This window comes from Hesperophylax consimilis, chromosome 1 (assembly GCF_061612785.1).
Source record: "Hesperophylax consimilis isolate HC1 chromosome 1, BYU_Hcon_1.0, whole genome shotgun sequence".
Classification (NCBI taxonomy): Eukaryota; Metazoa; Arthropoda; class Insecta; order Trichoptera; family Limnephilidae; genus Hesperophylax; species Hesperophylax consimilis.
The window spans coordinates 18,239,761-18,263,662 of record NC_142836.1 but is presented as its reverse complement, the minus strand read 5'-3'; the positions used below and the strand labels follow the sequence as shown (position 1 = coordinate 18,263,662).

The 23,902-nt window shown below is 33.9% G+C and overlaps 1 protein-coding gene across 7 annotated transcripts in view; it reads right to left on the bottom strand.

Annotated features, from left to right (window-relative positions):
- LOC149426380 (uncharacterized) overlaps positions 1 to 17,061 on the bottom strand; it is a 66,308-nt gene extending 49,247 nt beyond the window's left edge. For 3 of the 7 annotated variants that reach the window (XM_089651046.1, XM_089651082.1, XM_089651097.1), the window contains exons 1-2: positions 16,778 to 17,061; positions 11,024 to 11,129 (exon numbers count right to left, since the gene is read on the bottom strand). In XM_089651046.1, the coding sequence (XP_089507172.1) occupies positions 11,024 to 11,128 (105 nt within the window). In that variant the 5' untranslated portion in view covers position 11,129; positions 16,778 to 17,061. The other 4 variants (XM_089651089.1, XM_089651104.1, XM_089651054.1 and 1 more) reach the window with 3 other exon arrangements.
- Between the last annotated feature and the right edge of the window lie 6,841 nt (positions 17,062 to 23,902).

Here is a 23,902-nt window from a genome sequence, read left to right as displayed (position 1 = left end):
TTATGTCAACTTATTACTAATGACCAGAAAGTACGAGTGTTATTTATTCATTCTTTCTTTTGCAGGATTTCATTAAAAATCGTCAGTGATTTTGATATTATGGCTATGATAAATATGAAATTAATAAATACACCCCGGGGAGGCGCAAATTATCCAAGAAAAACGTCTGTTATCGAACCATAATAATCCATTAGAATTAATGTTGATTACGTCAAATGATGTTGAGAATGCAGACCCCCTCGGGGAATGTTTCGTCCAGATAAGTTTTGCATTGAATAGGTGGAAGAGATTATGGTCCATGGTTCGTCGGTATACCTGTAGCACCAGACACCAGACACCAGACAGTAGACAGGTGGGTGAAGAGATATCCCCGCGCGGCATGTATGCTGCATGGAGATGGGAACAAATCGTTCTTCAGACCTACTCCTACGATTGACAAATGAGTTGCAAGCATTCGTTTCCCTTTGCTTTATTCACGTCACGATCCAACAGGTTTTCTATCCCGACAGCCTCTTTCCTTTTTCCTTCTTCTCTCGACACATTTCCCAGCAGGTGATTAATGTATCCTCAGTGCAATTTGTACCTTCACATCTTAGAATAAGAAAGATGTAATAATATGTGAGTTGAATAGCGTTTCTGACATATGTTGATGTAAATGTAGATAATATTAATCTAATGGATCTTCTCTACCATTTTTTAGTTTTGCAGTTTGCTACAGTGAATGATTTGTTAGTGAGAGAGTGTTATTCCCGATCAATGCTGCGTGTTGCAATACTGATGGGAGAGACTGCCAAATGGCACCTCCACAGCTACCATCGCCAACTAATGAATACTGCCCGGAGGCCGGCAAGTCAGCAGTCAGCAGTCAGCAGTCAGCAGTCAGCACTCAGCAAGGCAGGCCGGTAGTAATTCAGTCATCAACACTCATCAGCCGTCAACGTCACACATGAGGGTAGAATATATCAATAACAATAAAATTAAATAAGTCAATATACATATCCGATAAAAGTGCACGCACAACGGTTTTTACGTCTTCTCGTCTTCGGATAAATAATCAATAAAAAAATATTTCGACTTTTCAAAACTGTTATTTTTCAGTGCGCAAAATTACTAGAACGTTAATTTCAACAAGTCGTGATCTTGTTTTTGTGTAGTCACATGTTCTTTGTAACTTTTATTATTTTCATTATCATTTATTGGGTACGAACTTGTTTCGTTTAACTAAATACACGCTTTTCATTTATTAAATTACCATTGACCATTAATAACTGGATGAATAATGAGTTGAGTCGAGAACCAAGTCATTATAAGTACCTATTACCCAATCTTTTCTCGATCGGAGTTCAACAGAATTTTAAATTGGGATTTATAAAATGTAAAAAGCTCAGCGAATGTTTTCTGGCAATTGAAATGTAAAAGTCTGCTGTAATGTTATTACAGTTGATGGATGGCAACAGTCGGAGTTGTTCTATATCCGGTTTTAACGGTTGTCGAGAAGAAAGGCGGGATAAAAATAAAATGCCATAAAGCACCAAAATATCAATGTCAATATCTTCGGCAGTGGCGGTCCATGCCAACTGCTGACAGTTCCATCCCGCCCCAGTCTCGTCTCAGTCACTTCCCAGTCCCGGGCAGTCCCTAGAATCCTCCAAGGAGGTGGAGGTGGTATTTACATCCCAGAGTCAACGGACCACTCTTTAGTGGGTGGATACGGATACATATTCCTAACTGGAAATTCAAACCACAATTAAATAACACATCTCCAACCGGAATGGTTGGAAATATGCTCGAAACATTAAATGTTGAATTTTAGCCCAAGACATTGTCACCATATAATAAAAGTATCGTAGTAATCATGCCTGCAATTCTCGCGAAATCATTTCAAAAGGATTTTATGTAAAACATCTCCCTTTAGCAGACGACTATCTGACGTACAAAACTGAACTTTTATAAAATAGTAGGAATAAGAATCACTATTATTATAGTCACAAGTAATTCAAATTAGTACCTACCTAATATGTTGAAATTACCTACCGTACTGGGACACTTTTCACATTCCTACGCAAGGTATTTATTCATGGTAGTCTAATTGAGAGCATTATTAACTTTGAACATGAATGAAGATTGGAGAATCATACATGCAAGCCGATAAATATTTGCATATGATTTAAAAGCAGAATGAAGTCAGACTTGATTGAATGGATATTTCATGCAGAACAAACTGATTGTCGAATGAAACCCAGTTAAAATGTGTTTAATCCACTTTTACTTTTACCTACTGTGACCTATCGGCGCGCTCTCGATCAAAGATCGTTACGTCATTAAATTGGTCTGGCCTACATAGTGCATAACGGCGCCAGGCGCAGTCCTTTCAGCACTGGGAACATTGGGATTTGAGACCATCACCAGTAGGACCATCGGCAACATTGGGAACAGTGAGCAGTGAGTGATGCGGCGCCCGCCAGCAGAAAAGTAAGATAGAGCTTTGCGGGTTTAGCAAGAAAGCTCGGGCGCGCCCACATACGCTAGCTCTAGCAGCGGAGGACGAGGGACAAGTTAATTTAAGCTGATTTTTGCACTCGGCCCCAGCGCGGCCATACAGCATCCCGCTGCCCGACCACTGGGAGATGCTCCTACCGACCAACATACATAATATTCGTATGTGTACAGTGGGACCAGCACAACACCCATCAATTTACCCGTCATTCTGGCCATTGCGTCGCTTTAACTGCAAATTCTAAACAAAATCACCACTTCTTAGAACTTCAACGTCGGTTTTCAGAATCAATCTAGAAAAACAGCACGAGCGGAAAATACATATTTTTATTGGCGATAAATATTTTCAACGAAATGGGGAAACCATTTTAAAGCACGAAGTAAAAGAAGAAAAAAACTTTAAACCGACCAACTATTACGATGATTTTAGTTATCCAATTACTCCGACAGTAATGCTACTATTTGATTTCCTTAAGCATGGTGTGCTTTCCCAGGACATCACCGAATACTTCCTCCATCCGTTTTGGCGTATGTTCTCCTGACACATCTTTATCGGTCCATCTGGCTTACATGTTCAAAGCATTCGTTTTGTAATCTAAATAATTGCCCCATTCGAATTCGGTCATCCATGGTTTTACCCAATTTCATCGCCTATTTATAGTTAGTTCCTCAAAGATCCGGTCCACTTTCATTGAAAAATGACTCTTGACTAATAGTATTTAAGTTTGAAATCTTTAGCCAATGATTTCTGCTTAATAATAATTGGAAAATATTTTAAACCCGTGAGATGGGTTTCTAAATTAACTCCGAGGGCGCCCAACAACTAGTCTAGCAAAATATTTCAATGGCAGATTTTTAAAAAAATCCATCATTATTTAAACGAAAGTTAAATATGAATTTTTATTTTTAAAAATCACGAGATGTTAAAATTGTAGAATTTGTGAAGCTGAACTTCTTAATAAAATATTGCCTCAGAATCACCGTCCATTAAAAAAAAATGTCAATTTTCTTCATAATGCAACATTTTTTGTTGTCAAATAATCATAGAGACGACCAGAATTAGCTTTCGAATGAAAACCGTTAGCCAACTTTAAAAATCATTAGTGATTCAGATACTGTTCTATCAAAAATTTAAACAGAAGAAATACTAAGAAAATAAATAATAATTTTTGTGCTTACTCTGTCGCTTATCTGATATGATTTGTAAACTTCAGTACAATTTTGCAAATTTAACAGCTTAATTTAAGCTTGACTTAGCAATTTTCCGTTTTTCTCTGTGAATGCCACTGGGTGTATTAATCGACTCTAGTTTCTAAAATATGGCCGATTCGTCAGTGACAATAGTGTAACAACAAACTGGCACACCATGACTTGGTGCGGTTTTTCTTGGCTGTCTAATGACTCAGTCGATTGCATACTTCATCCAATGTTATTGTTCGGAATCAAGTTATTGAACACGTGCTCATAGGTACACACTGTAATCAGTAATAACCCACCGTGTGTTGGTGTTTGCGTGAGTAATACAATGGCAATATAGCGATGTCAAGATTGATACGAGGACAAAACTAAAATACAGATTGAAAGATGCGCTACTTGCATTGCTAGAGCATTATTCATTATCTGATATGCAAGCTATGTTATAATAGGTACTAATAATCTATGAATAATACAATTAGACGTCACTAAAACTTTCTTTACATTTTTCATACAAATATGACAAACTGGTTTCGGCACAACTGTGACTATAAACTATAACATAATAATGCAATGAGGAATACCGTTGCAAATTGTAACTGACGTAGTAAAATTAATAACTCGATTTTGAAGTATGATTTAAAAACTACTAAATCTAAAAGCTCCGTCTCGGTTCTGACGTGATCTGATACCGCCCGGTACCCTATCGCGGAAAGATTGTCAACTATGTGACGTCATCTGTTTTTGATGGTAAAAAATTAAGCTTATTAAAAATTAATTAAAATTATTTTATCTTGAAAACGTACATAAAAAAGTTAGACGGCGACTATTGTTAAAAGAATACTCGATTTCCTCATCAGCGAAATGGTGATGATTGATGATCCATGAATAATACAATTAGATGAAACTATTTAGAAATGAAATATTGTTGCTTTGTATACATTATTTATTTTGCGAACATGCAACACAATTTCGGCGCGACCATTCCTTCAGAAGATATCAAATAAACCTTTATCCGCCTTGACCATAGATTAAAAATGATTGATGGCCCTGATGAATGCATACCTACGTTGTTTCATTTGAAAATATTCAGTCGTAATAATTAATTGAACATACTAATTTCGGTTGTCGGTGCAGGGATGCATGCGTTATTTTAAATTGTATAAAATTATTTAAGTTGAATGAACTTAAATTTGCAAAATTGTACTGAAGTTTATAAATCATATTAGATAAGCGACAGAGTAAGCATAAAAAATATTATTTATTTTTTTGTATTTCTTTTGTTTAAATGTTTGATAGAACAAGATCCGAATCACTAATGATTTTTAAAGTTGGCTAACGGTTTTCATTCGAAAGTTAATTCTGGTCGTCTCTATAATTATTTGACAGCAAAAAATGTTGCATTATGAAGAAAATTGTCATTTTAATGGGCAATGATCCTGAGACAATATTTTATTGAAGTTCAGCTTCACAAATCCTACAATTATAACATCTCGTGATTTTTAAAAATAAAAATTCATACTTAACTTTCGTTTAAATAATTATGGATTTTTTCTGGTGGTTTTTATGGTCTGCCATTGAAATATTTTGCTACACTTGTTCTTGGGCGCCCTCGGAGTTAATTTAGAAACCCATCTCACGGGTTTAAAATATTTTCCAGTTAAGTTATCACTAAGAAAGGCTAAGCTGCCAACATTAGCCATTCGATTGGGATTGCAGCCAGATCAAAAATCCAGACAACCGCTTCATTCATGCATATTACAAGGCAATTACTGGATAATATATGAAATTTCTATATTTCAAAGCCAACATCGTATGATAATCATTTCGTTAGTAAAGTTTGACTAATTAATAGAGCTATCAACAGATGGTACTGATTGCTACATTTGTGATTTATACCGAAAGGTACGGCCTTTTTCGACTCTAACACAAACGAGTCTTCCCTTGAATACATACACATGTACCTACATTTTTATACAGTTACTTTCGAACATGACTTATGGTTTATTTTGCATATTTAGTTCTTGTTTTTGACACGTTATAAGCATGGCAGTGGGGCGCGCACATATTTTTGAAAGCGCGGATTGATTTCTACAATAATTTTTTTTATAAATTTTAATATTATTTCTATTTTTGTGTGAGTAAGGTAGTATTTGTATGACTAATTAAATTAAATACTCCCAGTACGAGTGGAAGATACTCCCAGTATTGCCCTCGGGAAATTTCGCCAATCGAGACCCTTATGGAAGTATTGGGATTGCGAGGCATGGATCTGTCAGAGGAAGGATCGTGAGGTGGTTTTGCACAAAAACGGCGCTATGCAAATATCCAAATATTATAAAGGATGAAAGTACCTATACTGAATTCTGTAGAATTGCGACCGGACAAGGCTGACGTAAGCGTAATGAGTAATGACTAATGACCAATATTGTAAAAGAGACGCTAAGATGGTGATGACTACACAGAGCAGACTGACATGACTACAGTAGAACGAATGATCAAACGGGGTAGTTAGTGCCCGGAGATGTTGCAGGAAAAAAAATGTATAAAAAGTCAGGGACGCGCGGGGAAGATATGATCACGATCAAGAAAATCAAACGTTTGAGCTGGATAATGTCAAGAGCTAGGATAACAAGATAGTACCAAAGTACGCGACGTTGTATAATCGCTGACGAATAATGAAGTGTTTACCAAGGCACTGATGTTTGACAGTTTACCCTATCCTCATACCCCAGTGAGGTAACCACGTGATGCCTATGTGGGACTACTTTATTTCCCCCCACATGTTGCAATACTAACTCGAATTAATCCTCCCATCTCCTGAACATAATTTACGATTTGGGAAGGTGCCGTAAATTACAGCTAATTATAAGCCCTACACAAGCCCTTGCCACAGTTAGTTAATTAGTCTGGTTACAATCTAAACGCAGCTCTAAATGGCTTTAGCTATTTTTATTGTGCGTATATATCTGAATAATCAGGCGTTTACAAAACATCCTCTTTCTAATCTCCGTGTTCCCACTGTGTTCAGCGCAACAACATTCCTCTAATTTATAAAGATGCTGTAATCCGAACTGCTCCAGGACACTTGAATTCAAAACAAATTTGAGTTCATTGAATCAGATTTCATGCAGAACTAAGTAACGCACAGCACAGATAACTTAGATGAAAAATAAGATCAGTATGTTTGATGATTTGCATTATTAACAATCATTAAAAAAACTCGAGTGATTAGAATTATGTTTCACGAATTCTATGTACTTTAAATTATCGCTATCACATAGTGGTTAACCTGAATCCGGTGACCACTGGACTGCGGTATCTCACCCACACGTACCTATCCTATCCACATCCCGAGTATTACGTCAATATCTGCATATATACTATATGTCTGTTTGCGGGACAGACATTATAATTTAAGGACATTTCAGTTAAGTTCAGATTACTCATCGAGGAGAAATGTTAATGCAGTTCCAATCGTAAACGTTGTGATACCAGCAATTGATTTCGAAAGCTGCTATTTGAAACAAGTTACTTATAAGGATACTGTATTTAAATATTTTAATTTTTTTTAATACTTATTCATACCATCCCTTTTGTCATTGTCAGCATGGTCACCCTATGATTGTGGTTGATAAGCCAAAACAGGTACTTTGTAATACTTATATAGTTTACAGTAGAATGTTATGGTTGCCAACTATAAACGTACCGGCCAGCTGTAATTTTAGTTTGATTAACTTTATTTAGTGTTTTCTCTTTTGTAATAATTTTGTAGGTTTTATATTTTTAATATTTGAGAAATGCCCTAGTGAGATGAGCGCTTATGATTTGATTACTTATAATATATTTTTTTTAAATAAATAATATATGCATTAATACTATTTAAGAAAGTTGACAGTGCTTGTAATATGTATGACTGTTTGATGGCCTCTCGCAATGACGAAATACAGACGTTTATTTGAGGAGTGAAGCAAATCTTCGAAGAAATGTAGGTAGTAACGTAATATTTGGTTCGGGTTTTCCTTATTTTGTTCGTAATAATGTGATTATTTACATTGTAGTTCATCGTGTCTTCTTTTTCACCTCATAAAATGACATAATTTAACATGAAATAAATTTCTTTCTTAAAAAACACATCGTCAGAATAAAGCATACCTATCTTCAGGTCATGAACAATATGTTATATCAACATTGAAATAATAAATAAGAGAATAAGAATGTGGCAGCACCGACTACTGTCTAATTGTCGATTTAAAAATGTCATTAATTTAAACACCTAATGAATTGTTTTGATATCTAAATTTTATATCTGCAATGATAATTACTCACAGTAACTAACATAAACAATTAATCACGCAGATCGTGCAGAACGTGATTCTGTTTTCTGTTACGTTGGAATTTACACGGATGACACCCTGAGATAAAATATTCATTGCATAAAATATCAAACATGTATCGTATTAACAATAATATTCGTATATATATTGGTGACCGGATAATTCATCAAAATGATAATTCATCACATTTTTAAAAAGTTATATAAAGTCATGGAAAGTGATAAAACAAAAACTTTTTTAACTGGGTTAAGTAGGTTAGGTTAAAAAAAATAATTTCATCGTTTTTAATGACTTTATATCACTTTTTAAATGTGTGTTGAGCTATCGTGGAACCATATATATGTATATTACATACTTCTTTAACAATAATATTCGTATGTACATTACATACATCTCTTATTTTAACTGTTAATCTAACTTATGCATTTGGAGTTACTCTGTAAATTTATACGAAGATAATAACATATTCAATGTATATCTATGTTACCGGAAATGTATGATATCTAGGAATTGTATACAACTCCTAGGAAATGTATTCAATTCCTAAGTTATTTAGGAAATGTATAAAATTATTTAATACATACATATCCTGGGAAATGTATACATTTCCTAGGAATTGTATATAATTCCAATATCGTATTAGGAAATGTATAAAAATAATGCTTTCTGTAATAAAACACGTTGTTTTATTTATTTATAAATGTCACAATATTAAAGTAAAAGTCTTTTGGGTTGGGTTGGGTTAGGTTAGGTTAGGTTAGGTTAGGTTGGGCGTGCGTACGCACTGACTGTTTACGCGGCACTAGCGCGATCGCCTGATCAGACAATGCAGTACGCTATCCCCGCGTACCCATTGATATCTTAAATGTTTTACATTTCCGATTGCCATTTAGGAAATGTATAGATTTCCTAGGAAATGTGTATAATATAATTTATTGCACACATTTCCGGACGATTTTAGGAACTACATACATTTCCTAGGAATTGAATACAATGACGGATTGCAACATTTTCGTTAACATATACAGGGTGTATCGGCACTAACCCGACAAACTTTAACCAGCTATTCCTTAGCACATTTGGAGTAAAAAATGTTATGGGCACTTTGCTGTCCGGTAGCATTTTTTTTTCAATTAAAAACAAAAAAATTTAAAATTTCCACACTACATCACTGTCATTGGCATTGCGTTTCGTGTTAAACAGCTGTTATAAGCAAGTGTGTCAAAAAGCGTCTTCGCTCTTTCGCACACACTAAATAATAATAGTTAAAAATGAGACGAATGGTGCCGTGCTATTTCGTTGTGACTGTAAACGTGCGCCAATATAGGTACACACGTGCATTATTCAACGGAATTCGAATAAAATATTTGCCAGATGGGTTTTCAAACTTTATCAAAGGATAAAACAGTGGTGACATGTGGTGAAAATATGAATAATAAATTTTTTATTGAAAAAAAACGTTACCGGACAGCAAAGTGCACATAAGATTTTTTACTCCAAATATGCTAAGGAATAGCTGGTTAAAGTTTGTCGGGTACGTGCCGATACACCCTGTATATATAAATAAAAAAAGTATATGTTCGTTGTTCAAAATCTTAAATCATCTTCACCGATTGCTTTGAAATTGTGACCCAACTTTGCATTCGAATATGCGTGTGTTTTTACATACCTATATTATATATATGTCGCCTGTGACAGGTAATAACATGATTTTTTTAAAAACATCACCGTCTGTTGGACAAACATTTTTTTACGTTCTGTTGGACGTAAAATTAACACGCGCTCACAGACATAGGAATTATAGACGAGAAGATAATGGCGAGGGGTAAAATCAACTGTTGAAGAACGAAGGGAGTGAAGCTGACTGTGATTCGTCAATAAATCAATCTGACAGTAAATAGGCATCTCGCATTATAATATCACCATTTACTTCTTAAAATTAAAATCTGCTTTTGAATGAATAGACATTTTTACATGGGAGCGCAAATTACTCGCCACGTTATAAACAAATTTGCGAAGTCCAAATTCGGCAAAAAAATTCGGTTCTATTTTCAGAGTCGAATATTTCGTTTAAGTATTTAGTTAAGACACTTTTATAAATGTTCATAATTTACTTCCCAGCAACCAACCAGCTTTGTGTTTCGCGTCCAGACGTTTCTCGATGTGATAGTATATGTTACTACAACTGATCCATATTATACGATGTGAATATGCTTAAAATAAAGTAAAATAATGCTTATATATGGAATGTAATACGACAATTGGGTTTATTCTCTTTTTCACATCTATTTTTACAAGTTTTCATAGTACAAGTCAACATTTTGCCGTGTTATTTCGTAAAATGAACCGATGATGCCTCGACCATAGTTCGCACAAGAATGATGACGTCACGTTTTCAAATTTCACTTGAGGCCATACGCTAGCACAGCCGGCTCCGATGGAACCGGTATGGGGAGTGGGGATAATACGCTTTTAATCACTTATGGCAGGTCTACTAATATTCATATGTCTATGCACGCGCTATTGTTTCTCTATCTGCACAGACAGACTGAGCTACAGCAACGCGTAGCGGCGTACAGTTAGAAATATATATGTTTCGTATTAACAAGAATTATATGCTTCTCCAATAGTTAAATTAATTCATTGTGGATTTCCATTTTAATATCCTGATTTACTAATTTATTTATTTGAGATCTTCCCGATTTCACCGTGCCGCGGCCGTACCAAAAAGTACGCTTGTGTTAATGTAGGCACCATCCCAAATAAATGATTAAGTTGATAGCACTAGCGTAGGTATACTAGCTGTAGTGTATCGGGCGCTGCTCGGGGTTAAAATTTTTTGTATTAGATTCAAGTTAATGTAGTTATCCTTTTTACCGCCAGTTGGGAAAGCGGCACTACTGCACTCTCACGATAGAGTGACGAACGGAGCGTTAATGAAGTTCTCATTTATACCGAATGGTTTATATATTGTTTATAATAGTGAATGGTCCTACCTTCTGGATGACGAGCGGAGTGCCAAAGTCCTTCCCTCCCTGCAGCCTGAAGCCCAGGGGACAGCCATCAGGCCGGTTGAGTCTGACGCTGATCAACTGCGCCATACTGCAACACAACACAACACACACAATACTGTCAATATAAACGTAATATAAAGTAGAAAACATCGTACAAGTAAAAACATAGGTAAAAGTGTAAAAAGTCAACTGGGTTCAGCATTTAAAACCCACAGCAAATTTATTTTTCTATTTTCTTACAATTATAAAAACAACCCTGCTTTATAACATGTTGTGATTTGTTTGTTTTCTTCATTCAAAATCTATAGACACACATCGTTTACTAAATCGAGAGAGATGACAATATTATTTATATTTGGAGATTGAAACTTGAAAAAAACTCGTCGAAGAATAAACAATACCGATCAAATGCCAAACGCCAAATTAATACCAAAATGTTCAAATGATAAATAAATTACCGTTTTTTATATTATAACCTTGGTACATATATTAGTTTTCTTTTTTATATCTACCGTTTGAGTGATTTATTTTATTCTTCATAAAATAATAAAACATAATAAAAATAATAATGTTTTAAGAAATAATTTGCATACCAAAAAAACAAAGCAATTTTATGAAGAGAAGGCAGCTTAAATGAGATACTTGACAAAATGATATAGTTTAATGAAGATGGGTAGAATTATGCAAAATACATGTTAATTGTTGATATAGACGGGTTGTTTCAGAGAATTTGAACAATTGTGTTATAATTTCAGTTCTGTCAACCAACTAGCCTATAATGATATAATAACAGAACTTGAATAGGACTTTCACAGAACCCGAAAATGAACGTTTAAATTTGAAGAATTGTTCAAATTCTGTGAAACAACCCATCCTTAGTGTTCAGAAGTGAGATGAATTCGTTTTTTTATTAATTTCCATAAAATATGAAATATCGGTGGATATTTCTTGGGCAGTATTGTTTTTCACGGTATTCGGCACGAACTTCAAATAACGCGGAGTATGTTACGATTTATTATTTAAATTAAATAAATAAACTATAAGGATAAATTTTTCGTTAAAAATTTAGAATATTTGAGATTAGGAGTAACATTACAACATTACATAAATTGCTTATTGTGGAAATATTCCCTTTAAAATGAATATCGTTACTTTTGCGGTAGGTACATTATAATAGTATCCTTTCTCGTGGAAGAAATGGTAAAAAAAAACTTTTTATCGGTAGGTACCTTCCAAATTATGACTATAATCATTGGCAGCTTTATAATTTTTTTAAAGACAATCAATGAATTTTAATGCTCATTGACAAAGTTTATAATCTTTATGCAAAGAGTCGAATTATCTCGTAAAACACTGATTCTTAATAATACTATGCAAATTATAAATTAGTCCTTTTTCTTAAGACTTTCAGGCATTCTAAATATTCTAAATCTTAATTTTTTTTAACAAATCTTTTCTAATCGAAGTATTTATATCGAATAAGTTTAACGAATCGACATAAATTTGTACGCAAACAAATATAATACGTCAGAAGAAATATTACTACACGAAACTGCTAAAATATTGAGTATCGGAAGGAAGATCCCACACAATAAAAAGACTCGAAGGTTTATGAACAAAACAAACACTAAAATATGTTTATATTGTTTATGGTTGCGAAAAAAATATTCAAAGAAATACTACGATAAATTACGAAGGAGAAGCAAAGTTTCAAATTTGAATAATCCAACGACTTAATATTATATAGACAATATCATCCATCAAACACTCTTCGCAAAAAAAACAATTGACTCTTGATGAACCACAGCAATACCACTTAATCTAAGAGATAATAATACTATAATGAATAATGGGCTATTAAATTCAAACCTGTTTGATATAGGTACCTACATATTATCTATATTGATTTAATGGATTAGAAATTTCAGGTTTAGTTGATAGAGATTTTGTGAAAATCGTTAGATGGCTGCTCCAGGCCATATTCATAATCTAGGGGATCTAATCTTCATTATAAAAGTAACTAATAGTGACATTCTACGATAATCTGATTCGGGTGGCTTCACAATGTGGTAGACATTAGTCGATTAAAGATAAACTCAATGATTTTTTAAATACCACTTAACACCGCGAAACCGTGTAAAAAAACTTATCTCTAACAAGTGACATTTATAAAATCAACTCGATGATGACAATCTGAAGACAAAACCGAACTTGGCGCTCTGGGAAAATGCTTGTGGGAATTAAATAATTACGTAAAATTTCACTGAATAAATTAACATTGATGTTCCTACATAGGTACCCACAACTAAAGTAATATAAGATGTGAGTTTAAAATTATAATAATTAAACAGCAACTCAGATAAATTGATATTTTTGATAATCGATTAATCTTTTAAAAACATAATACGATTGTTCTTGGCAACCTTTATCAGAAATATTGTGTTGATTGATGACGCATCAATGTTCGTGCTCAATAATAATCAATAGCCACATTGCATACTTGAGAGATTAGGCTATTTATAAAGATTTTGAGTTGCACGTTAAAACTTCCACATAACGACCTTCGTTGATAGGTATCCAATATAATTATTCTTGCGGGTGCTTCTTATATCAAATTTTTGTTTATTGAAAGTAAGAAAAAAAATCAACAAAAAAAGATAATATTCACGTATTTCGATAAGGAATATTATACAACGCTTTTTGTCTTCTAAGAATCATTATCGGAATAATTAAACCACTTTCTCATTTGTCTACATTATCAATGGCAAAAAGCTTGTTTGTTTATTTTGGTTTATCTTATCAGAAGGCACAATAAAGTTCGGTTTTCCGGTGCGCAATTTCTACATCCCATCATTCAGTGGCTTTATGCAAAAGTAGCACAAAGCACACTATGAGTTAGTTAGTTTACAAACCAGTAAGTCTTACATTTATGTCAGCAAAATCATTTTTCTTCTGCGATGAAGAGTTGCGGAATTGCGTAGTTAGGAAGTTTGAACATGATTTTTTTAAATGCCAAAGAAATATAAACAAAAAGTTCTAATTTCCTTAGGAAAATCTTTTAGGTAACTCCCTTCTTTCCAATTTCCTGGGTTGAAAGTCGACTATTATATTGATCAAAATGATTCATACCCGCCTTGTGCTAATATTGGTAGTTTCTTCTGCGAATTTTACGATACGACAACGATTTTTATACAAATATCAACATCAATCCAAAGTCAAGAGTCGTTTGGCTTTGTTTGTAAACATTGGAGAAAAATAAAGGTAAATTGGAGAAATATTATAATATAGGAAGGTCAGAAGTGTGTATTTGACCGCAGGCGGCAGTTAAAGGTCAATTCGCAATTTTATTCCGATATAATAATAAAATATAAAACACTCTTAATAAATAAGGATTTTAAGGGTAAAAGTTAGATTCAAAGTATCATCGGTAATCTCCAGTCACGAACAATAAATAGGTATAATTATTTACTAGAAGTTTTGTGTTTATTTTAAATGTAGGTGCGCAATAAGAAATGACGAGTTAACATTGAGGAAATAACATTAATCTACATAATTATTTGTGCATACCTATATTTAAAATATTAGATTTCTTATCTGAAGTTCTTTTACTTGTTGAATAAATGCCATAAAATTAGTGATTATTTACGTTTATTCCAACCAACCAACCTTGTTTCAAATGAACTCAGATAATTAATTTATCAAACAGTTTAGTTAGAATACGTAAGTATGTGGGTAGCATTGATTAGTTTGACTCACTAGAGTTGTATCGTAATAATGCAGCAGGTAAAATAATAAATACTAGGTGGGCAAGTATTGAAGCGGGTAAGTAGGATGAGTATTATTGTTAAGCCATGTATGTTGGGTTGTTAACGTAACAGCGTTATCAGGAATATAATATATAGAGCAGTGGAGGTGTCACGGAATATTTACTACGATATGCAACAGGTGGGTGCTCGAGTGTGTGTGAGGTAAAGGTGTCGTGACAATAGCTTACCGTGCATGTGTTATCTGCTAGCAAATATAGTCAGATTAATGTTCAGCGACATGCAAATTACAAAGGAATTCCAAGAATGTTATTATATCTCTGACACATTTCAAAAATAAATATCTCCCCGACATTGCCTTTGTTGATGTCTCGTTGGACGGCGATTGTGGAGAAATGCACATTAAAAGGTGTTTGCAAACTAGTCGTGATCGTTGTTGACATACCCTTAGGTCTTATGTGCCTGGTTGTTGTTTACATACCCATACAAGAAACTTTATTTGTCTCTTGCACATGGAATTTATATATTCATTATAAATACATAATAATTTATTTTTACTTGTGCAAATGGAAAGACTCCGGGCTCCTAAATGTACGTTTTGTAAGTGACATATTTTGAATACCTAACAATACAGTTTTGTAATAAGGAGGAGGGTCTTTGAATTTGTGCAAGTAAAAAAGAATTTTCTCCAAACTGTGCTATTGTTTAGTAAAGAAACATAACAAAACAAAATGTTGGGCTAAGGCTGCAGATTCTCCCAACATCTCTAATAGGTATGTCAGGTATATAATATACAGCAGAAATATTTGCTCTTTAGACCATTTTTTGATAATTACATTTAAAAATAATGCGTTGTCAGTAAACAATGCAAGTTTTTCTCCATGTGAGTATGATAAGTTGAAGCGAAAAATATATAGATAAAAGAAAGACGCGATAAGCGATAAGAAAATTATTGTTTTCTTGACGAGCCATTTCGAAACGCTGGCAATTATTGGCATCCTTCCATCGGTCGGAAAAGTATTTTGCAAAATGATTTTAAAATAATCATGAATGCCTTGAATAATTTATAGTCACTTAGTAAGAAACTTGACTCGTCGATAAAAACATCACATTAATAATAAATAAAGGACTAAAAATAAACACGTCATAATTTCATAGATGTTAGTAAAAACACAAAAGCTATGAAAAATATCCACATAATCAATGAAATTTTTTTTAATCATCGTAAATTTCAGAAAATTATTTCAGACATAAAAAAGTTGTTATTTTGCCAAATATGATTACAGCATAGAGCAAAGTCATAAGATATTTTATTCTCAAACGCCAGTCAAGAGACGATAAATATAGGGCAAAAACATCAACATTATATATCAATTTCAAGAAAACTAATAATAATTAGGAATTTAGGTTTCCAAAAATAACTTTGCCAATCTTTACAAATGGTTGCAGTTAGATCATCTTCGGTCTACCTTCGTTCAAGGGTATTAGCATTGAACATCGCAGAATCATTCAAGAACTTATGTTTTTTAATAATCTATATATTTAGAAAATATGGAAAGCTTTCGTTTTGAAAATAAACAATCTAAATAAATAATTTTATAATAACTTCATTAATAATATGCATGTTCAATAAATTGATAATTCTAATTTACACAATAACTACAAGCGGTAGTAATTGTTTGCATTAAGAGAGCACAATCAAATATAAGAAAATTCAAATCAAATTTGGTTAAATTTGAATATAAAAATACCTTTACTTAAATTCCACGATACCTCGAGAAGTCCAGGTATTCAAACAACACAAATCACAACAAGTTAAACACAAAATAAAGAAAGTTCGTTGGGAGCACAGGACGTCGTTTTTCGGAGAAAATGTCAAGTATGCCGATTTGATTTTCTCACTTCGAAAAATATAAGTCAAAAATGGCGGTAAGCAATTGTTATTTTTAGATGTTGGTAATGCGATACTGACTGAGCTACTATTGGTCGGGCGAGTGACGTAAGGCGTTAGGAAGGAGAGCTGGTGAACGGTCGTAGGCGATGAAGACTGGCGGGATGTGCTGCTTGGTGCAGACTGCGACTGCGGACACTTCGGACACTGCGGACTGCCGACTCGCTGAGCGCCAATACTCGAATGCAGGCCGGATCGAGCGCCCTACCCGCGCGGACGCAAATAACTTCACTGTGTTCTTCAGCCTGTTTGCTGTTGGGCAAACTGCGCGACCGCGACCGGCGATATGGAAGTATTCCTCGTTACTGCTAGTAGATGTTACAATGCTAGGATTGTATCCTGAATCCTGCGCGCAACAGCCAGGCAAATCGGCAACCAGCTACCCGCCCTGGCAGATGCGCCGCCCACGGAATTTATTCCACTTTTCACGGTCGGGCACTTTAATGTGCCCTCAGCGCAAATTCATAATCGTACCTTACCATTGAGCATTGACCCGGCTCCGGCTGGTCGAGCGAATATTATTCATTCCAGGATGAATTCATTTTTCTCTTCAGCAAACAAATTAAAGTACTTTGAAAACCGGACGCATTAATTAAAATAACGTTTTGAAATTCATGTTATTATCGATCGTTTGTTTTACAAGGGTGCTGTTTTAACATTGTGTATGTAGGTGCGAGTTAACCCATTATTATAGGTAAGCAATAATTAGTCGCCTGAAATATCCATACAAATTTAAATCTCCCGAGTAAAAATAAATGCCACTGACGGGAAATGAACCCGCACCTTCTGATGTCCGGTCAGGTGCTCTGGACCACTGAGCTACGTCGGCTTATTCCCAACCCGCCAAATAATTCAATATGTACTAGTTCTTCAATCACCAATTACTACTTATTATATTTTTACTCGGGAGATGTTTTCAATTTGTATAGATATTTCAGGCGACTAATTATTGTTTATAATAATTTGTTATCCTTTGTCCCATGCATAAAAAACCTTGTCTTATAAACATTAGTTTATCATTAAAAAATAAGCGAATTAACCATTTTTCGATACGCGATTTGCTTTCAGGCCTGAATTAAAACTAGCAGTGATAAAACATATTTGTAGAATAATTGGACAAATTTTGGCGTATTTCTTTTTTCAACATTTTAGAAGTTATATCGCTACTTTCATGTGAAAAAATATTAGATCTCTAAGGGCGTGTTTCAATGAAAAATCAAAATCAAACAAAATTGGTGACAGCATCAAATACTTACCCGAACTTCCGAGGCATCTTTTGCCGAGGCAGATAAATGTTGCTTTGTTGAATCGTATAGCAGTGCGAAAGGTGGGAAGTGAGATGGAACTTGAAGATTCTGGAATGTGCTTTGAACTTAAAGGATCTTTATTGTCCTTCAATTAAACTAACTTTATTTAAATATGCGTACGACAAAACAAGGCTAAACGATTTCATAAAGGGTAGAGCCTTATTCTGGCCGCGAAAAGGATCACTACATACTGCAGCTCGGATTCTTTGAGTTCAACACAACCAACTCCCTACTATTCTAAATATATGTTATCATCTGGATTGGGAATGAAATGTGCAAGTATCACTGGGATTAATCAGTCCTGGATTTGTCAATAGGCCTTATAGGCCGCGGCCTAGGGGCGGCAGAGTTCAGGGGGCGGCACTCGCTCGCTTTGGTAAGCCGTGTATGCGATTATCAAAAATATCAATACCTATCAAAAACTGTCTGCGACGGGTTCATTTGCTTAATGGCTGAGAAAGTACTGAAATGCATTAGTGATGAGATAAAAGAAGCTAAATACTTTTCTTTAATTGTAGACTCTACGCTGGATGCAGCACACGTAGATCAACTGACACTTGTGATTAGATATGTTTTAAATAATGGAGAGCCATGTGAGAGATTTCTTAAATTCTTACCTTCTGTAGGACACAAGGCTCAAGATATGTTTGATGCCATTACTTTAGAGCTAGTAAAGTTGAACATAAATCTAGAAGACTGCCGGGGTCAGTCAAATGATAATGCCTCGAATATGTCAGGAATTTATAATGGTTTACAAGCCGAAATTCAAGAACAAGCACCATTTGCCATGTTCGTCCCTTGTGTATCTCATTCATTAAATTTGGAGGGAACCTCGGCCGCTGAGTCTTGTACGCCTGTCACTTCTTCATGTTGCTGGAAGAGGTATATACTTTCTTTGTGAAGTCAACCGATCGATGGCTAATGAAATAGGAAAACGAAAGACGCTGAAGAGAGTAAACCTCACACGTTGGTCAGCAAGAGCAGATGCCTGTCAAAGTGTAAAAGATTCCTGGGATGAAGTACTTACGGTTTTAAAAATGATTGAAAATGACGCTACACAGAAACCCATCCCACGAATTGAAGCAAAGGGAATTCGCATTAAATTGAAAAAACTAGAAACGGCATTTATGATAGTATTTTGGAATGCTATTTTGAACAGATTAAATAAAGTGAGTGCTCAGATTCAGAACTCATCTGTCGATGTACTGACGGTATCTGATCTTTATGGATCTCTTCTCAAATTTACAATAGCAGAGCGAGAAAACTTTGATTTTTTCGAAAAAAGTGCAATTGAAATGAGCGCACTTAAGCAATATCAGGGCGACATTAAGAGTAAGAGGAACCCTAAGAGGAAAAACTTCATAGACGAAGAATCAAATGAGGAAATTGAAACAACCTCCAGAGACTATTTCAGAGTCAACACCTTTTTGGTAATTCTGGACAGACTGAGAGCTGAATTAGAGAAAAGACATGGTGCATATATATTATAATCTTTAAAGAAAAATGTTCATTTTTAACAAGAGTGAGTGAACTTTCAACACAAATAGTCTCAGAAAAAGCTCAGTCTCTTGTGCAATATTACTGTAATGATTTCGAAGACGATTTAGTTCAGCAATGTGTACACCTTTGTAGTCACATTTCCTCTAATAAGACGGCAGAGAAACCTGAATCATCATCATTACTGAATCTTTTTAAGTTTTTGAGGAAACAATCTCTGTGTAATGTTTATCCAAACTTGGATATAGCTCTCCGCATCGCACTTTGCACCCCGGCCACAAATTGTTCTGGAGAAAGGAGTTTTTCCTGTTTAAAGCGTGTGAAAAATTACCAAAGGTCTTCACTTTCGCAAGAAAAACTTAACTCTTTGGCTCTTCTGAGCATTGAAGCAGACTTAATGAATACTATAAGCTATGAAGATATTTTAGATGATTTTGTCAATAAAAAAACCCGAAAAAAATTGTAATTCTTGTTATTAAATTTTTCTAATTAAATTAAATTGTACTAATTCGTTTGTTTATTTTATTTTTGAATACCTACTTCCTACATTTGAATATTTATTTTGAAAATTGTGTGTCACCTAATGGCAGCCTAAAAGTGAGTGATTATGTTTTTTTTTTTTTTTTTTTTTATATATATTTTTTTATGTTAGATATTATCGGTGGCAATTTCCAAGAAGGGGGTAGGGGGCGGCGCAAACGAAGTGGCCTATACTTGTGAAAAGTACAAATACGGCCCTGGGATTAATGCTGAGTACTAAATGATAAATATTTTCACTACACTATCACTAAATGACATTATCTTCAAAAGTCTACAACTTTAAATTCTAACAAACAAATTCGCGTAACATGGGGCTGTCTAATTTTTTAACCAGACACTGAATTAAATAATTTATATTTAAGATAAATAAAAACAGCACATTATCATAAAAATATTTTATGTAAAACGTTTGGAAAAGTTTATAAAACGATTTTCGACTATAAAATTAGCAGTAACCACCAGCTTTTATTTTACTAGACGAATAATTAGTAACTTCCCGAGGTATTCCTCTAGAAGCATCACAGATTTTAGTAGTACGTTCATCAGAAATATTTAAAATAAACTTTAAGGAAAAATAAATTTTCTAGGCCTGCCAGCGCAAATTGAACCATAGGTCCGTTATGCCGGGCCGCGCGCTGAACATTTTTTGACAAGACCTCTTCATTTATTTCGTTTCCCCATTTATTTTAGAGATTTGCTAGGGTAAATTTGATCGTAGGTACGTCCAATAACCAAGTAACTACCATATTTTTTTGCATGACTTCTTCACTTACGTCGTTAAGATACCGACTTTATTTTAGGCTAATATCACGTGTAAACAAAAATAATAGTGTCTAAAAACGTATGTGAAAGACAATAGACGAATAAACGAATATTTCAATTTTCTTCGACTTTCCATGCCATGCGTGTCAATGGATCATCAACGATCAATTTAATTGTACCTACCCATCATAAACGCTGTGGTAATTTTAAAGTAAATGTACAATATTACACTGGATAAAATGATAATAAATACATGATTAATATTTCAATCGAAAAGGTATACAAACTTTGATAATCGGACGAATCAGAACCCTTTTTAAAGAGATAGAAAGTCATGAAAAGTGATGAAGTCAACTAGGTAAGTTTTTTTCACACTTATCAGAGGTTAACAATTTCCAAAAGTGTTCTCATTTGTCATGGAATCATAAAATGTATAGTGAAAGCGGTAGCAATATTTCCTATTATTACAGTTTTTTATGTGAATACCGCGAAAGAGACCCAACTGATCCCAAACATCTGGAGCCAGTGAGACTATGGCATCACCAATTGGGGTATGTTGTGAGGCTGAAGGTTGTGGGGAGGGGACGGTGATGGGGAAGAAAAAGGTGAGGGAGTACCTGCCTATTCAAATCTGGTTACCAAACACGGCTAAAGCAATTTAAAGCAATGTTTCAATTCTGAATGCTGGTCTTAAACCAGGTCGATATTTAGAGTATCTTTCATTAATGACTGACAAAGGCTTTTGAGACAAAAGGTATCTAACTCGAAATTCTTTCACGAAATTTCTGAGAAAAAAAAACCGGAAGGTTTGAATTCCATCGATTATTTTCCTTATTAATATTTTAGATTTAGATGGATATAAATACCTGTATCCTATACGTACACAAGTAGGTAGATGTTAATATGTTATATAAGAGATTAATAATAAATAGAATATTGTCGATGTTGTTTTACCACACTGCGTTGGTTGTGAAAAATCCATGAAAAAAAAAAGTTCCTGGAGAAACGAGTGCACTCTTTCAGAGCACTTGTCCGCCACCGCATCAATAAGAAGAAGAACACCATAATCACTGCCATGGTTGCCTGGAAGGATTCCCCCTGATGGCCCTCTGGAGACGGTCAAATGTCCTCTTTTTTTGTATTTATATTTTCTGTTTTTATTCAATGAGCGCGCATTACGTTACCTGTATTCGTGACTCACGACAGTACTACGCATTGGTTTTGGGTCGGGCACAACGCGAATGTTTCGATGTCATTCTCTTTGAAATTTTGTGCTCTACACTTTCTTGCCCGTTATTTGTAATTCTGTTTGTACTTTGCCCTACCGCGACATTTTAAGAAAATCATAAAATTTTCTCACTTTTTTAATTAACAGCCCCGTATCTTTTTGAGATTTTGAGAGCCCGGGATGAATTGTAATACATGCATCGGAAAATTAGTCTCTGAGATATGACACCTTTTATGGACGCGTGTGGAATCCGTAAAGAAAAATACCACCAAATAATAAAATGGTCGCCACGAATGAATGAATATTGACTTCGTTGGGATGCACTGTAGTGTGCAGTGCATAGAGCTAGATTTTAGAAGTTTATCCGTTTTCATTCAAAAATAATTATAAAATTATAATAACTGGGGATATCATTAAATTAGATCTGTATAATAATCATTACATTAGTAATAACCGACACAAAAAAGAGAGTAATACTATCAATAATAATACATCGATTAATGCCGTAATGTTATATTTATTCTGCATCTTCAACAATATTTAGACGGAAATCCTTTAGTATTTTCTTAGGTGTAGTCAGCATTTGCTGAAATGGTGACCGTTAGATACTTCCTTGTCCATATTACACAATATGAAAAAGCTTCCAGTGTATTTTTCTAGCCAATGACAATTCTGTCTTACGTTCTTAAAAATTGTATTCAATTGATAGACGATCGGGTATGTGAAAACCTTACTAATTTCGACATTCAAAGGAATTGTTTATCTGTTGTATAAACTTAAAATAATAATAATTTCTCATCGAATTTCGGATTTTTTCTAATGTATTTTATTTGCTCTATATATTTCTTCATTTTAAAGATGTAAAAAATACTATTTTAGATAAAATAACCCTTTAGATTTTTGAATTTGAAATATACTTAATGTTTAAAAATTGCAATATTTTAATTTCAAACAAAATCAAATCATCAAAAATTTTGCAAGATAATTGTCACTTCACTTTTATCGTGTTCACACAATTAAAAATTATAATAATAATTCCTAAAGAATAACTAAAATTCAGACATTTTGGATCCATTTTGTCATCAATATAAATGTTTTTTTTTGACATTGTAATTACCTACCCATGCATAAGGCATTTATGTTATTTAACAACATCACTTTCATGGAAGTTTTAAATTCACCCGGTAAAAGTCAATAAAAAAATAATGAGTAGGAAATAATTTCACAGTGTGAAATTATTGTCATATTTTTTTCTAAAATAGTTCTTTAAAATTGTATATATTGAATTACGGTTGTAGTTAATTTTAATGTTGATTTATGTTAATTTTTATCTTGAATTACGTTTGTAGTTAATTTGAATATTGAATTATTTTAATTTATATGTTGAATTACGTTTTATTCAATAAGTCTTTGAATATTGTTTACACATCGCTTTTTAAGCAATATTTTCTTTTGGTATGTAAATACTCCTCCCATAAACACGAGATCCTGGAGCTCTTTTTATTGAGTAGTTGAATAATTAGGAAATAATGATATTTATATCGCCTACTGTTTTAATTTGAAAAATTATATTATTTTATAATAAATAAATACATTAATGGATTAAAAATGACACCAATAACTCAAATAATAGTAATTATATTGAATTATACTTATACCCCCTCTGCCATCACCAAACAATTAAATACCCAAATATTCGCAACAGGAATTTAAACTTCCGAGATCTTCCGCTGATGGGCGACTGACGTAAACCACTGAGCTACTGAGAAAATTTTTAGTTTTGAGTAAAGTTTTGTTCAATAGTGCGCTTAA